This window comes from Mastomys coucha, unplaced genomic scaffold (assembly GCF_008632895.1).
Source record: "Mastomys coucha isolate ucsf_1 unplaced genomic scaffold, UCSF_Mcou_1 pScaffold20, whole genome shotgun sequence".
Taxonomy (NCBI): Eukaryota; Metazoa; Chordata; class Mammalia; order Rodentia; family Muridae; genus Mastomys; species Mastomys coucha.
This window is the reverse complement of record NW_022196903.1, coordinates 139,141,000-139,158,248: the sequence shown is the minus strand read 5'-3', so window position 1 is coordinate 139,158,248 and position 17,249 is coordinate 139,141,000. Positions and strand designations below refer to the sequence as shown.

Here is a 17,249-nt window from a genome sequence, read left to right as displayed (position 1 = left end):
TGAGTTAGGTAACCAGGACCAGGAAGACAAATATGGTATATGATATGTAGTCACTCATATGTGAATGTTAGCTGATCAATCATTGATAAGCAAGCTACAATCCGTATAACCACAGTAAAGGACTAGGGCAAAGGGTGCATCTCCCCAGGAGGGAGTAATAGAATATATCGCTGGAGAGAAACAGGGCTGGAGACTGGAACAGAAGGGTCCAGAGGGAAGGGGGAAGGAAGAAGGTGTGTGTGAAAACATGAAGAGAGACGGCTAAAACTAAGGGCCATGTGAGGGGTCACAGGGAAACCAAATACAGAAGAAAGTTCCTAAAATATATCCATGGATGAAGGAAACCTAAATGAAATCGCCCGCTGACAGGGGAGACAGGCTGGACACTCTGGCCACCAAATGAAGCTTCTAGAACTGTGAAGGGGTTACATCTGATTGGGTTGCTGTCTGCAGGGTTCCATGGGAACCCACAAACTGTTATATCCAAAGCTGTCGGCTGATCTCCACACCAGCACAACTCTTGAATTCAGAGAAGTCGACCTGGTGCGTGGCTGGAGCCTTCACTCCTATGGCCAAGTACTCACGGTACTTAAAGAAACTACACACTGCCAAAGAAAGGTAAACACCAACCCAGCTTACAGACCCTTAGTCTGCAATGGCGACCTGCCCGCACTGGTTCTGTAGGGGCACAAAGCTTATGAGAGTGATCAACCAAGGTCTGATTCGATTTAAGGCCTGCTCTGTAAGATGGAACCCATCCTACAGAGGCACTGTTTGGGTGGCCAGGAACCTAGAGGAAAAGCAGATCCCCCTGCTGTGCTAAAGGAACAGAGCATTCAATGACTCCTGATGGCACTCTGCTATACTCATAGTTCAGAGCCTTGCTCAGCCATGGTCAGAAACTCCTGGAGCAGATGGGAACAAATACAGAGAGCCACAGACGGACAATGTGCAGAGTGGCACACCCTGGAACACACAGCCGTAAATGGAATGTCTCCATCACCAACTGCCCCCCACCCCCACATCCTCTGCCAGGGTTTAGGGAATTCTACAGAGGAAGTGGAAAGAGTGTAAGAGCCAGAGAGGATGGGGGACACCCAGGAAACAAGGCCTTATAGACGTGGCAGGACTGACGACACACACATGAATGACACACACATGAACTCATAGAGACTGTGGGAGCATGTGCAGGGCCTGCACAGGTCTTCACCAGATGGGGTCCTGGTGCTGGGAGGGGAAGTGAACACAAGCCCTCATTCTTAACCCAGAAGCTATCTCCAGTTAACAACTACTTGCAAATGAAAATTTCGTTTACTCTTATGAGTGGGCCCATATCCAGCAGTAGATGGCCAACACGAAACCAAGTCAGTGTCGTCTTTACAGATTCTTTGTCTTATAATGTTGTTTATTTTTCCTTTATAGGCCCTCTGCATATGCATCATGGCTTCCTTCTTGTGTTTTTGCAGGATTCCTGTGTGTGCAAACATGTGTATCTCTGCAGCGGTATGTGTTTCCTGTGTTTTTTATTCTTTCTTCAGTTTGTTTTGTCTTGTTCTGACTTGTTTTATTTTATCTTATTTTATTATTATTTCCTAGGTGCTTGTTTGTTTCCTAACGGGAGACAGAATGGGTGTGGATCTGGATGGAAGGGGAGATGGGGAGGGACTGTAGGCAGTTGGGGAGGTGAATCAGAAAATAATTTATAAAAAAAAATCTAATTTCAATAAAAGAAAATAAGCCTAAAAAGAGAGATGTTTTCCATAAATGTGACAGATGCAGTAACAGGCCCAGCTCATTGTCAGGACAGGGAAATGTGTCAGTTTCCCAGGCTCTCCTTCAATGCACCTCGGGGCCTCCTCCTGCCTGTCTTGGCAGGGCTTCCTGGAGCTGCTGCTATGGCCTCCGTTTACAGCTCTTCCTCTCCCACCTGTACCCAGGACTTCCCCAAACCATATAGATCACCTTTACTCTATTTCTGACTTGATCACAGCAATATCTAAAATGATCTGCAAATCACTCCTCCCTGAAGGCTAGTGTTCCCCCTGCTTCCCTGTTACACCAGTCCCCAGTGTCATGTAACAGTCCCCCTTCAACACAGTATTCTCTGCTTAGACCCCAGCCAGTCCATCAAGGCACAGACAAACATCACAAACTCTAGGCTAACCTGGGCTACATGATAAGATCCTACCAGAAAGAAATGAAGATAATAGCACTAGTAGATGATAATCATAGCATGTTCGTAGCCTCAGACCTTCCATCCTACCGGCTAGTCCCAGAGAGACCCCACCCACACACTGGTCAGATGGCTGAGAGACCCCACCCACACACTGGTCAGATGATGAGAGAGCACACCCACACACTGGTCAGATGCTGAGAGACCCCACCCACACACTTGTCATATGGCTGAGAGACCCCACACACATACTGGTCAGATGGCTGAGAGACCCCACCCACACACTGGTCAGATGCTGAGAGACCCCACCCACACACTTGTCAGATGGCTGAGAGACCCCACCCACACACTGGTCAGATGCTGAGAGACCCCACCCACACACTGGTCAGATGCTGAGAGACCCCACCTACACACTGGTCAGATGCTGAGAGACCCCACCCACACACTGGTCAGATGGCTGAGAGACCCCACCCACACACTTGTCAGATGGCTGAGAGACCCCACCCACACACTGGTCAGATGGCTGAGAGACCCCACCCACACACTGGTCAGATGGCAGGAGCGTGTGTCTCCTCTTTGGGTGGACTTAAAGCACTGTGAAATCTTCACTGTCACATTGATTTTATTTTGTCTCAAATTCTACCCTTCTTCTTCCCTCCCTCCTCTCATCATTTATTCTTTTTGTTTTGTTTTGTTTTTCTTTTTCTTTTTGTTTTGTTTTTCGAGACAGGTTTTCTCTGAGTAGCCCTGGCTGTCCTGGAACTCACTTTGTAGACCAGGCTGGCCTCAAACTCAGAAATTCAACTGCCTCTGTCTCCCAAGTGCTGGGATTAAAGGCGTGTGCTACCACCGCCTGGCTCATCATTTATTCTTACAGGGTCAGCTCTGAACCTGGGCCCCGCCTTCCTTCGCCTGTGTGCATCTCACAGGCTAACCTGTGGGCCTGGGCCTGCCTTTGCCCGTGTCCATCAGTAATTTACAGTAATTCACTGTTGAGAGCTTGTGTTCCTCCCCGCCTCCCATCTCTGGACTAGGACAACAGCTCTGGAACTTGCTCCATCACCGTCATTGCTTCTAGAATCTGCTATCCTCTGGATGTCTCCAGGACCGCCTTACTGTGAGATCAAAAGGACTCTGCCTGCACCCAGAAGAGGCTCCCACGGAAAACTGAAGATCCTGAATTTCCCTCCGCCATTTTTAATAAGAGGAGACAGAAACCCCTATAGACAATGTGGCATCTTAGCTACACCCCACACTAAAGGATAATTCCAAATAACAGACCTGTCAGTCACCTTTGAGACGTTAACGTTGTCATCTACTGCCCCGCCCCCAAATCCTCAGTTGTATCTTTCTTGAGTCACCTGCACTGCTCTTGGGTGTTTGGTGCTACATGAAACTGGCTACAATCCTACTTACATATCCAGGGTGAAGCAACAACAGCACGTCCCCTCACAGCCCCACCGTGACAGAGGGAGTCGTGCATAAGAAAAGGCCTCTGAGAACACACACACACACATTCTCTCACACTCTTGCACACACATACACTCATGCACACACTCATACACACACTCTCACATACTCATACACACACATTCTCTCACACTCATACACACACTCTCACACACACACTCAAAGGAGCAAAACATAAGCAAGAGCCTTGGGGAACCATGAGCTAGAGCGCAGCCTCCGGCCTCTCAGTGGGTCTTCCCTCACCGACAGCGGTCACCTGTTTCTGTGGGTCTTTGTGTTAGCCTTACAGAGCCATGCCACTCCCATGGCTCTCCTCTGTGACCTTTGGGCTCTGATCCCAGTTACTTGGGATGTCGGCTTCTTCACCTGATCAGCATGCTATAAACACGTGCACACACACAACAGATGCACACACAAGCACACTCTCACACACACAACAGATGCACACACAAGCACACTCTCACACACACAACAGACGCACACACAAGCACACTCTCACAGACCTCCTCAGAGTCTTATATCTGGTATCCTACACACACAAACACATGCGCGTGTACACACATAACAGATGCACACACAAGCACACTCTCACAGACCTCCTTAGAGTCTTATGCTGATTTCCTACACACACAAACACATGCACATGCACATGCACACACTCACAAACACTCTTACACATATGCACCATTATACACATAGGCTTTCCCAGTCTTCTGCTGACATCCTATAGATACACACACTCACATGCACACACACATGCACATACACTCTCACACATGCACACACACATGTACACACATGCACACACATTCTCATACATGCACACACACTCTCACACATGCACACACACTCACATGCACACAGTCTCACACACATGCACACATATGCACACACTCACACATACACTCACACACATGCACACACACTCACACACATTCTCACAGATACACACACTCACACATAGCTGCTGTTTTGCTCAACTATGTGCAATAATACCCTCATCACCTTGTTTCTGGTTGATGTTTGACAAATTAATGAGCGAGTGAGTGTGCATGACAGCGTGGAACAAGGCTGTCTGCACTCCTAATACCCAGGCAAATTCTAGTAAGTCAGATTTTTCTCCTAATATCTGGAATGAGTATGATGAGACTTCTAAAGAGCATGACATAAATTCAAAGGGACGGATCCTACAGCTTGTCACTATTTCCTCACCAGCTGGGATGCAGCCTTGGCCACACCCACACTCGAGGAGTCTCCAGAGGCAGCATTCTCCAGAGGGGGGCTGGCACCTGTAAGAAGAGGAAACACAGGGAAAGGCTGGGGAGCCGCACCAATCAAAAGAGGAAGGAGCTGCAGGGTGGTGATGTGGGTAGACCAGCGAACGACAGAGGCTGACACGTGACTGCTGTTAGATGCCCTGCTGCACGCAGGTCTGCCAGTGCACCAAAGGTGGAGCCCCCACCCCCGCCCCATCCCCACCCGGCCCTCGCCCCCACCCCCACCCCAGGCCTTTAGCTGGAGCTGAGCTGCATAAAGTTCCCCAGGCTGTAGTGCGCCCTTTCAAACCGAGGACTGAGTGTTTCTTTAAGCCTTTCTGGGGCTAATGCTGGCTTTTTCTGATGCCAGAGCCCTCTATTGTCAGGGTTGGTGATAATCACGACATTCTGCCAAGAGTGGATGCTTCAGAACGTGAAGCTGGGCAAAGGGACCCTTGGGGGACACTGTCCTGCTTGGTAATTTTTGTTCATTTATGCACACAGAATGCTGGAAGCACGTGGTACTTTTCAAGAGACAATCAGCCTACAGTGTTACAAAAGACTATAAGAAATAATAAAGCAGGAGAGATGGCTCAGCAGTTAAGAGCACTAACTGCTCTTCCAGAGGTCCTGAATTCAATTCCCAGCAACCACATGGTGGCTCACAATCACCTCTAATGGGATCTGATGCCCTCTTCTAGTGCATCTGAAGACAGTGTACTCACATATATATAATTTTTTAAAAAAAAAAAAAAGAATAACAAAATAGATATCAATTTAAAAAAATATTATTTTTCCCCGTGGAAGTTTTTAGTTTTCCCTCCAATTTTAGACCTAGAAGTGACAAGGTTCAGGAGTCAAAAGGCATAGGATTTAGCCTGGTGTGGTGGTGTACACCTTTAACCTGGCATTCAGGGGCGGAGGCCAGCAGTTCTCTGTGAGTTTGAAGCCAGCTTGGTCTACATAGTGAGTTCCAGGGCAGCCAGCAAGTCAAAATATGTCAGCCATAGTGATGTCTCCCTGGAGATGGCCATAGAGAAGTGCTTTGTCTTGGAAGTCATATGGACCTCCCTATGGTCTGCCTACCGTCTGCCTACGGTCTGCCTGATATGGACCTGTCTACGGTCTGCCTGATACGGACCTGCCTACCATCTGCCTACCGCCTGCCTGATTCCCTGGATTCCTAGCGGGCCGGGCCTAACTGTTCCATCATTCTGACCTGATATTATCTATATTCTAAGCATGTGCCCTCTCTCGCCCACCTGGTGATCAGACCTGACTGAATCCAATCAGTTTCTGTCAGAGGGCAATCTTTAAGGCTTATTATAATATACTGTGATTTTTCTTTCCCCTGGCTTTCCTAGTTTGTAGGTCCCACTCAGGGGCTTGCTTGCTTAGACATTGCCCTGGAGCCCGATAGCACTGTACCTGGCATGGCAGAGGCTGATCTTGCTTCCTCCTCCTTCTCACAGAGAAGTTTGCAGTCAAGGTCACCAGACGCCATTTGCAAAATGTCTGATCCAGAATCTGCCAACAGGAAAAGGCCTACAGCAGGAGAGCTACGCAAAAGAAGCATTTGCCTGGGCGCCTCTCATTTGCACACACCTTAGCTGGTGCCTGGGCCGGATTTGTAAAGAGAACTCCAATTTCCTCCCTCCCAGAGCTACTCACCACTTGATGTCACAGTGCTCTCGGAAGATGAAGTGTGTTCAGACAATGGCTGTGTGAGATACTCCCTGACAAACAGACACAAGAAATACCTTCAACACACATGGCAAATAACTTCCTTAAAACCCAAGTGAAAACACACCCAAGTTTAAAAGTGTGGCAGACCTGCGCTGTGACGGGCTCTCGGAGCACGACTGGCCAGCACCATTCTCCTGCAGGGAACAAGGAGAAACATGGAGAGGGATCTGACAGTGACCGTCCCAGAAAGGCAGCTTTAGGCGAGTAGCCCCAACAGTGTTAAGTGAGCCAGTACTTACTCTGCTCAGGCAGAGGTTCTGGGAATGGAACCTTATAGGGAATCCTAAACACACATTTCCTCACAGTTGTTCTCACCAACGATATTCACTTTAAAGAAAACCTGACACATCTGTGGGCAAAACAAATTCCAAACTCAAAGGGCAGAGAGTTTACATCACACAGAGACCGTGTTCCCTTTACACAGGTACCTCGGGAATGTAATGTTTCTATTTATGAGATTGTTACTCAGTGTAACAATTGTAACTTTGGACCAATTGTTGTTACTCTTTGTCAAACTATGGACCCAAAATGGCTTAGGTTCCCTGAGAGATAAATCATAGAGTTTAGACTGACTCCATTTGGCAGGGATCTAAAAGATTACATCCACGTCATGACTCCATTCAAAGGGAATGCTGCTGAACTGCTGGGGCAAGTTTTTCAAAGTTTCATTTGAACCCTTAAATTTATAGTTAAGGATTATCAATTAGAAAGGAACTGATGTGCTGCCCCAGGATTTGTGCACACACACACACAGACTCTCTTTCAAAACACAAAGGCAGGTATTGGTGCGGTGCGTCCTTAAACTGCGTTCTTCCTATAAGCTTCCTCTGGTCACTATGTGTTTAGGAAGGGAAATTGAATTCAAAACTGCGCTCATGCCAGCATATCTGAAGCCCACGCAGATGATGTGAAATAAGAACACTCATAACTGAGTACAGATGTGCATAAACTGCGTGATCAGCCAGACAGATGATTGTTAAAGGCCACAGCTAGTGGCAGGCTTCTACAGAAGGATGCTACTTCCAAGCAAACATTGACAGAGTCACAGAGAGCTGCAGTTTAGTGAGGGCTTGGTTTGTATGAGTGTGTGTGTGCGTGTTGTTTGTTTGTTTGTTATTGTTATTGTCTTATCTCATTGCTGGATTTTGGCAGTTCTGAAAAGCAGAGAGCCTTGGCCATGCCAAGCAAAGGCTCTGTCAGTACCTACTTCCTATCTGGCAGACTATGTCTATCCAGCAGCAGCTGAGGACCCAGCAGCTGCAGAACTTGATGCCAAGTCTGATGACCTGGGTTCAGTCCCTGGAAACTAGTAACAAGGTAGGAAGAGGGAGGGGACTCCTGCAAATAGCTTCCTGCCCTCCGCACATACACTGTATGCGACATATATGTACTTTCTTACTTCCCTGAAACTTATACAGAGGGGTTTTGTTGGGGGTGGAGGGTATATAAGAAATTAAGGCCAGAGGAGAAAGTCTACCAAGAGCCTGAGAAATAGCCAGTCGTTCTGAACCACACTGAACTAAATACAGCGTCTTCTGCACTGCAGACCAGCTTTGAGCATGCATTGACTTGGGCTCTTGGGAAAGGGAATCTCATCAACTGTTTAGATGTATAAAGGGTTAAATATAAGCATGGGGCGGGGAGAGGGCTCAGTTGTTAAGAGAGCTTGCAGCTTTTGCCGAGTGCTCAAGTTTGGTTCTTGGCACCCATATGTCGGCTCAGTACAACCTGTAAGTTCTTCTCCAGGGGATCTGACACCCCCTTTCCAGCCCCTGCCAGCATCTGCCTGTACACGTGCATCCATTCGCATGGACACGTGGACATAAAATATTTTAAAAATTTAAATATTAGTTTTCATGTGTTCTCCTCAAATACTAAAAAAATAAAAGAGCTCAAACTTGAAAACTAAGAATCTGTGTTGCTGCTTAAACTTCTATTAAATTTCCTCACAGCTCTTATTTATTTTCTGTTTTTTGGTTTTTTTTTTTGACCCTATCTCTATACCATTTAAATATATAGTGATTACAGTTTTATTTATATACACTATGTATATGAAAGAATCTATAAACTGGAATTAGTTAAGTATTATAACATTTCATTGGCTATCATAGTTTATGAAAATCAAGAATTGATTTATCTAAAAAAAACATTTATAATCCCTTAACACAAGCATGCCAGCATTGATTAGCTGCAGTGCTGAGGCCAGCCTGTCTGCTGGTGCCTTGACACTCACACTTGAACTTAGAAGATTGGTCATGCTTCATTAAATAGTTTTCTAGAAGGGCTAGAAAGGGAACACCTTTTTTTCAAACCTTCTATTTTAAAAGTCTAATTACTCCATTTAAAGCCAAAATATAACTGCAGAAACAGGTATGATTTTCCCTGTCCTGTCAGAGACAGGTAGCATCTGTGGGGTGCCCTGCAGTATGCCTTCCATGCACCTGTCACCTTAGACAGTGTTTGCACAGTAGAAAGTTCCTACCTCATGACCTGGTCCATGCCCAGAAGTGCTTTCACAAATATCAGATTCCTATTGATTGCACAAATACACTGTGCAATCTGAGAGAAACCTCACAACCTGAGTGGCCATTCATTTCCCCGTACCCTGAAGAGTTCCTAGAGAAGCAGTCAGCTCTAACTCTTGTCATTAATCTTTATAAATCCCAACCATCGGGGAACGACACAGCGGAACCCAATCCTTATCTGTCATAAGTGCGGCCCAGCAACACATTTACCCACTTATGAGGATAACCAGAGTAAAGGGGTTGAGCTGTTGTCCCTCAAATTCCATTTCAAATTTTAGTTGGGGGAAGGCCTTCAAACTCTGTGAGTGTGAAGTGGGCTAGGAGTAATTTAAACTGTTTAAACCTTTATCCCACGTTCATGCAAGACCTGAGCCCCGCCACCACCAACCTTGTGACCTGGAGAGCCTGAGAGAGAACAAGTCCCTTGAACATAGTTTAAAAGCAAAGAAAGCCAAGAAATAGAGTAAATTCAGGTGGGAGACTGACTTACTTGTGGCAGACTGGCTCACTCCATGAAGGGAACACCTGAAGGAGACAGCTTTCTCCTCTCAGGCAGTCCATTCAAATAGAGACCTGATCCCATTTACATAAAGCCCTTGCTCTTGTGAGCGAGAGTTAACACAGGGTGGGGTTGTCAAGGTATGGAACAAAATGACAGTCTCCTATGGGCTGGGTCAGCAAACACAGGTGCACACACACACACATGCACTCACACATATGCACACTCGAGCACACACACACACACACACACACACACACACACAGCAACAGTATCTCAATGTGCACAAAGAAAACTAGGAAAAACAATAGGAAAAGAGGATTTTAGGGATTTGTGGGTAGCCTTCTAGGACGTTTGTTCTCAATAAAATGCTGCTTTAACCACAGTCTTTGCAAATGGGAATGCTTCCTCTGATAAACAGGTGTGGCCAATATAATTTTACTACTGGACCGAGTTTAGACAGCTAATGCCAGTCAAATTAACAAGACAAAAAAAAATATGTAGCCAGAGTTTATACAGACCTCAAACTGGACTCTGTGCCCATTTAAATGCTCTGAAGAGAGGAACAGTGTTCTACTGAACTGGGACAGAAACAGAACTAAGTTTCCTTATTTTTTTTTCCCCTTTTGATTTGTAACCAAAAGCAAGCCGCACCCTGGAACCTTCGGGCACACCCAGCACTGAGAGGTTCATTTAGAACCAGTTATCAGTCAGTCTTGTAGTTGGCGATGTTATTTATTCTCCAGGGTTATTAATGCTGTGGCTACACACAACCTGAGAAGGCAGGACACACAATGCCCAGAAAATCCCCAAGACAGCATTCTATCAATCCCATTCTCTGCCCCAGTGACTCTGCTCTCTTGGTGACACTCTGTCTCATACAGAAATGAGTCAGGACATGAAGGAGAATGGAAGGGAGGTCTTTTAAACTAAAACTGCAGATCTTCATCTCCGAGCCCTTCGCTCTTTGGGGAATAAGTAGCCTTTGAGCTTAATGCGCTTGACCATTCTGACTCTGGGTCAAAGACACAGATACTATTTGTGAGCATTTGAGGCGAAGCCAGGCTGGGATTGGAGAGATGGCTCAGAAGTTAAGAGCCATCTGCTGCTCTTGCATAGGACCTGAGTTCAATTCCTAGCACCTATGTTGGATATCATACAGCTGCTTGGAACTCAGATCCAGAAGATCTGAAACCGGCTTCTAACCTCTGCCAATACCCATATACATGGTGTGTTACAAATGAGCACACACACAAACACACACAAAGAGAGAGACAGAGACCGAGAGATATCAGTCTTGAGGTTGGAGAGACTGCTCAGTGTTTAACAGCACGGGTTGCTCTTGTAGAGGACCTGGGTTTGATGCCCAGGACCCACATGGTGGCTCACAGCTATCTGTAATTCTGACCCTGGGGAATCCAATACTCTCTTTGGGCACTGCATATATGTGTTACACATATACACTTGCAGGTAAAGCAGCCATACACATAAAATAAAATTTTTAAAAATCTTTAACATAACCCGAAATTTTACATACACAGCCAAGTATCTTTGTAGGATCATATCAGAGACTAGAGGAGGAGGAGAACATAGGTTTTCTTCTGTCTTGTTTTGAGGTAGACTCTTACCTCGTGGACCAGGCTGGCCTCAAACTCAATCCTCCCTCCCTGATCCTGCCTCCTGAATGCTGCGTCATAGAACTCTCTAATTGGAGGGCATTCAGGGAAGAAACGAGCATCTAGCTTGTATGGAGGTTTGCAAGGCACTCAGAGAGCAACTGCCTGTTCTTTAGGCCAGTGGAGAAAGCAATGCCTGAGGAGAAGCAGGCAGGCTGAGGAGGAGCCATTGTCCCAGAGAAATCTCTGTGACTTGAGAGGACCCTGGGGACATGGACACCGCCGTGGAAGGAACAGCAGCGCTGGATTCTGTGCTCCTGACCACTGTCCCAGCACTGCTGCGTCATCTGCCTGTCCTGGAAGGTAGACGGTTATTTTCACATGATGTCATTCATGCTGTACTACCAGGACATCTTCTGAGAACCCAGCAGTGTGAGGCGAAACTGTCTGTTACTGACGTAGGAAAAGGACTGGCAGAGGCTGAGATGTGGGCAGGCTTGTGGACAGTGTGGCCAGCAAGCGAGGATGTCACAGATGTGTGGGTGTGCAGGAAAAACAACCTCCTTACTCAACAAGCTCAGAAGCTCTGTGTCCACCTGGAGCTCATAGACGGGCCGGACCTAAAATGTCTGTGAGCTCTAGGGATACCCTGGAGATGCTGGGAAGAGGCTCCATGAAAAGAAAGGCCTCCCTGCTCATCAGCAAGAGCAGGGCAATGCAGAGTGCCACCGCCTTCCCTCTGTGTGCACTTACTTGGCTTGCTTCCAGGAGCCAGTAGGTAGGAACTCGGCTATATAAATACATACGTGCAGGTGCATATGTAATGTGCATAAAGGAATATGTTTGCATGTATATACATAGATATGCAGAAAGCCGTGCTAAAGGACATCCCCCTTTCACAGGGACCACAAATTCAGACAGGTGCAGCTCTGTACATATTCCCAGAGCCAACACAGTCTCAGTCTATATTCAGGCCTGCTCAGTTCCAAACCTTATTCCATCTGGTTAAAATTAATCAACAAGAATAGATGGTAGGGTTAGTTCTCTGTGATTACCACGTGCTCTCCAGCCAGTCTTCCTTTCTAGATTTCCCCCAGCATTGCTGTGAAATCTCAGGAAGTCTATTTCACCCGAAAGGCTTCAGGGCACCCTCTCTACTTCTTCCCTGTTCTCCTTTAGAACATTCCACACGCAAGATAGCTCAGCAGGTAAAGATGCTTGCCATCAACCCTGAGAACTTGATCGAAGCCCCTGGGACCACACGGTGGAAGGAGAGAACAGACTCCTGCAGGCTGTGCTGACTTCTACACACTTGCCATGACACGAGAGTGCCCACAGCTGCTGGCACACAGAGACAGATACACAGATACAGTGAATGACCACAGTGTGACCAGAAAAGGAGAACACGGTTACTGGGGCCTTGAGTCTGGTGGTTTGGTGCATGCTTACAATCCCAGTACTCACGAGGCTGAGGCAGGAGGATCAAAGTCTTTGGATAGTCTAGGCTACACAGTGAATTCCAGGCAGCATGAACTATGGGAGTCTTTCAAAAATTATCTTGTTAGAACTAGCAAGATGGCTCAGTGAATAAGAAGTTCAGTGCCTAGCCTACTGACCTGAGTTTAATAAACTCCAGGACCCATCTACAAGGAGAGAACTGACTCCTGCAAACTGACCGCTGACCTCCACTCCTGGGCTGTAATATATGCGCCCTCCCCCACCCTGGGCAAAATGTTTCAAAATCTATTTAACTTCAATTTTAAGAGTCACTGGGGTCTTCAAAGGAAGTGAGAAGAGTCAGAAAGGAAGGCACTTCAGCCACAGATGGACTTTTCTGCAGAATACCGGAGACGGCCCAGGAAACCTGACCTTGCACCCGTCTTTAGATGTCTCTACCCCAAGGAGTGGAGACTTGCGAGCACCAACACTTTGTTACCACAGAAAGGTCTTGTGAAGCAGCTGGTTCTTGAAACTGGCCTTGAGAAGCAAACAGAATTTTGACACATGGAGAAATAGCGTCATTCCGGGGGAACACTCAGGCAGGTATGTATGATTTACCGTGACTTACGCCCTGCCTGGTTTGGCTGAGCTACAGAGACAACACAAGGCGAAGCTGGGGAAGGAAAGGCAGAAACGCGGGTGTGGCAGGTGGTGGACGAGCTTGGGCAGGAGGCGAACAGCTCTTCCTAAGGAGCAGAGATGGACAGAGACCCTGTGGCAGAGAGCCAGGGGTCAGGGAAAGGCCAGCATTGCTGTGAACTCTGGTGAACATGGATTATGGGTTCTGCTCGAGTTTATCTTGTACTTATTCTAATCCCCATTCTCATTATTCATGAGAACAGTAAGAGTCAGAGCTTACCATTAAATGCTCAGGGGTGGGTGGCAAGTGAAGGGGGGGCTTTCTTTGGGGGATGTGTTCAGAGAACAAGGTGGAGGAGAGATGGAGATGTCAGTCTTATGCATTTCATGTTTAGGCCACTATACGGCTGACAGAGTAAGATGGCTTCCTGGGGCTGTGAGAAGGTGGCGTGACCTTTGCAGACAACCCAGACACTCTCCCAGCAGCCTGCTAGAGATGTTTCTATTGTGACTCTGGGGCCTCTGCTTCTGAATGGATGTCAAGATCACAGATGGAACAACCCAGCCACAGACCCCACTGAGTGGAGCATCAGCTCCTGTCAGATGCACGAAGTGGTCTGTCTCTTAGGCATCAGACCACCTTCATTATAACCACCAGTGGCCACAATGAAGGAGGCATCTGAACCCAATGTGCTAAGAGGGGATAGTGACAATGGGGTCCTCTGAGGTACAGGAAGCTGGATTTGAACCTTGGGTTTGCTATTTACTAGTTGAGCCATCTTCGACGAATGATTTAACCCCCTCAACTCCGGGTGCCTCCTTGGCCAAAGCAGAGGCCACACCCACTCTGGCAGGTGGAGAGGGTTAACACGGCTTGTAGAAAAGCTTTCCCGCACTGTGCCTGATGCTCAAGGCACACTGCCACTTCCCTCTTTGTTTTGTGAAATTGGTGCCCGATAAAGAGGAAATTACTAACAACCAAACATCCTGTACGTGGCTAAGGCCAACTTCCTGTATTAGAACTTTAGAAGAACGCTAACAGCAAAGGAAGACTCATGTCCCTTTTATTTCCTGTCCTTAGCTTCTCGGTGAGGTGGGCACCAATGACTAGAAACCATGTATGAGTAACTGCATACAAAAGCTATACATAATTACATCAGAAATTACAGATGTATAAAAACCTGATGCGTGCACAGAACAGGAAGAATGAGAATGGCTCATGACCGTAAGCAGAGAAAGGATAACTCATTTTAAAGTGGGAGGCTAATCTCAGGCATTGCGATTAGCAGGCATATGCAAAGATGGCAGACAGCATTCTTCATAAGAGGAGTGCAAACCCAAACCCACAAGGGTCTCACTCGGCATTTTCTGAGTTGTCTACAGCCAAGGGGTATTGGTGACATGGTGGAGAAATTAAAGTCCTCAGCTGCAGATAGTGGCAAAGCCAAACAGAATAGGCCATGGGTTCTGCAGCTTGTCAGGGCAGCAAAGGTGAGCACGTGGTGGTTCTCCTCATGGGTCTACACAAAAAGCCATTTAAAACAGTTTATACGGAAACTTACACTCCAACATTCACAGAAGCATTGTTCCCAGAAGGTCAGGGACTACTCCAATGCCCATCAGCCAGTGAAGGACAGAAGGGTCACCGCACAGCAGGGCGATGTCCAAGAAAGACTGCATTCGAAAACATAATACTAACCAGAAGCAGTCAGGCCCGAGAGGCCAGAGAGTGTTCATCCCGTTTATAGGAGACTTCCATGAGAGAAAGTCTTTAGAGAAAGCAGATTGCTGGTCACCCAGGAAGGGGTGTATGGACAGAGGTTTAAACGGGTGTATGGGACAGGGGCGGGGGATGTGATCAAGGGGTTCCAATGTTATGACAGTTCTCAAGTCTGTGACTACGTCAAAAGAGTTGACTAATTGTTCTGTTTGAGAGTTTTATAGTGGATGGTCAGATCCTGAACACCAAGGAAGGAACACACAGAATGTCTGTCAGGCCTGGGGCAGTTCTCTGGGACCGAAGTCTGTTAACGTCATTGTCAAAAGCGCCTGCCTCTGGCGATGTGTACTCTTTGAGAAGAAGCCAGTACCACCAAGATTATCTAGTCCCGATCTCAGGTCCTAGAAAGTCTTTGGTCTCTGATATTTATTACAGCCATTAGCAAATTTAAATACAAAAATTGTATTTAGACACCGCACAAGTTCAGCCCATGCCATCCAACTCCCCCTTTACTCTTTCAGCACAAACTTTGTTTCTGTTTTTAATTTTAGAATTGTTTGTGTGTGCGGGTCTTTTGCCTGCATGCTTGTGTGTGAACTACACGATGCAGTGCCCACGGAGGCCAGAAGAGCGTCTCATTTTCCTTGGAACTGGAGTTAGGAGTGGTCGCAAGCCCTCAGACAGGTGCTGGGAACTGAGGCCTCTGTGAGAGCGTTCAGTGTTCCTCACTACTGAACCCGTAACCAAGACTTACACTATGCATGGAATAGAAAGCCCCAAAGTGGCTGAGTTTTAACTTCCTGGCTTCAAAGTTAGACCTTTCTTCTATACATTGAGTCCTAGGACGCCCGTAGTATAGAAGGGGGGGGGGGAGGAGGAACAGCTCCCCAAGGGGTCAGAACATGGTGGTACTGTGAACGAGACTGATGTGGGTCCATACTCACCTCTGTCCTCTGGTCCTCGTCCATTCTGTTACAGCCTAGAAGCTCCAGTCCCAAGGTGGAGCCTTCTGTGGGGAGGGGGCACCTGCCGGCAGAGGTAGAAAGAGTGGCTTTCTGCAAAGCTCAGCAGGGCACTACCACAGTTCCCACTACCCCTCCCCAGACCAGCCAATTTCTTATCAAGCAGGAAGAGAGCTCCTATTTCCTCCAGACAGAAGTTACTAAGGACAGAAATGCCAACCAGAAATGAAAATACAACATTTGCAATTCAAAGTCTTGTTTCCTCCACTCCAGAGCAGAAGGGACTGGGGAGTGGGGGTGGGGGTTAGCCCTGTCAATTCCACTGATTATCATCAGTTTCTACAAATCAGACTTTTGGCTTTAACGGGCAGGTGAGGACTAAGGTAGAGGGGGTCTGGACCACGCCCATGACTCATCGGAGTTAACTTAGCAGTCAAAATGTAGTGTGCTCCTCAGAGCTGTCTCGTGAAATTCAAAAGCAAAGCAACATTTGGATTTTAAACTGTGAAACTCAGAAAGCTGAAGAAACTCCATCAAAAAATAGCAAAGAAGTAATAATGTCAATAAAATACAGCTTATTAGCCGACATGCTTGGAAGAGGAGGCAGCTGTGACCTCACTTACTGGGACCCTCTTGTCACGTCCAAAGCCCCATCGTGTGCTTCTTGCTCTGCAGGGCGTTTCACACAGAGCATGGGCTGGATTTCTGGCACATGAGACAGGCGTCGGTTCTAGCCTTGGAATTGCTGTGAGGCCTTCAAGACACAGGGCATCTGCAGTGGGAAAGAATAAGAATAGAACTGAACTTCCGACTCACATTGTCTTAAAGATTAAACTTGCCTCACCCAAGAGATTGGTTGCATCATGTCTGAAAAAGTAAAAGCCAATCCTACGCTATTAACATTGTATTCTAAAACCCCTAGATGCTTTAGCTACATGGAGGTAGAAATATCTAGCGCTCATTCAAAACAAACAACAAAACAAAACCCCACAAACTGTGGTGTGGGTGCCGGAGGACAGAAACCCTTGTCCACCAAGCCTCTCGCAGCTCCCCAGTGCAGAGCCAGCAGACAACACTCAGGGGCGGCCTGTTTTTATAAGTGAAGCTGTATGAGAACACAGCCATGTCATTCATCTGAGGAAGGCTGCAGCTGCTTGCATGCTTCAGCAGTGGTGCCGAAAAGTTGCCATGGAGACCGTGGGG

At 47.1% G+C, this 17,249-nt stretch overlaps 1 protein-coding gene across 3 annotated transcripts in view; it reads right to left on the bottom strand.

Moving 5' to 3' along the window:
• Lrmp (lymphoid restricted membrane protein) overlaps positions 1-17,249 on the bottom strand; it is a 59,876-nt gene that overhangs the window by 27,509 nt on the left and 15,118 nt on the right. For all 3 annotated transcript variants that reach the window (XM_031383867.1, XM_031383864.1, XM_031383865.1), the window contains 6 exons: positions 16,670-16,818; positions 16,029-16,110; positions 6,733-6,779; positions 6,571-6,635; positions 6,328-6,426; positions 4,856-4,932 (listed from right to left, as the gene is read on the bottom strand). In XM_031383867.1, the coding sequence (XP_031239727.1) occupies positions 4,856-4,932; positions 6,328-6,426; positions 6,571-6,635; positions 6,733-6,779; positions 16,029-16,110; positions 16,670-16,740 (441 nt within the window). In that variant the 5' untranslated portion in view covers positions 16,741-16,818. The remainder of the gene's footprint in view (positions 1-4,855; positions 4,933-6,327; positions 6,427-6,570; positions 6,636-6,732; positions 6,780-16,028; positions 16,111-16,669; positions 16,819-17,249) is intronic.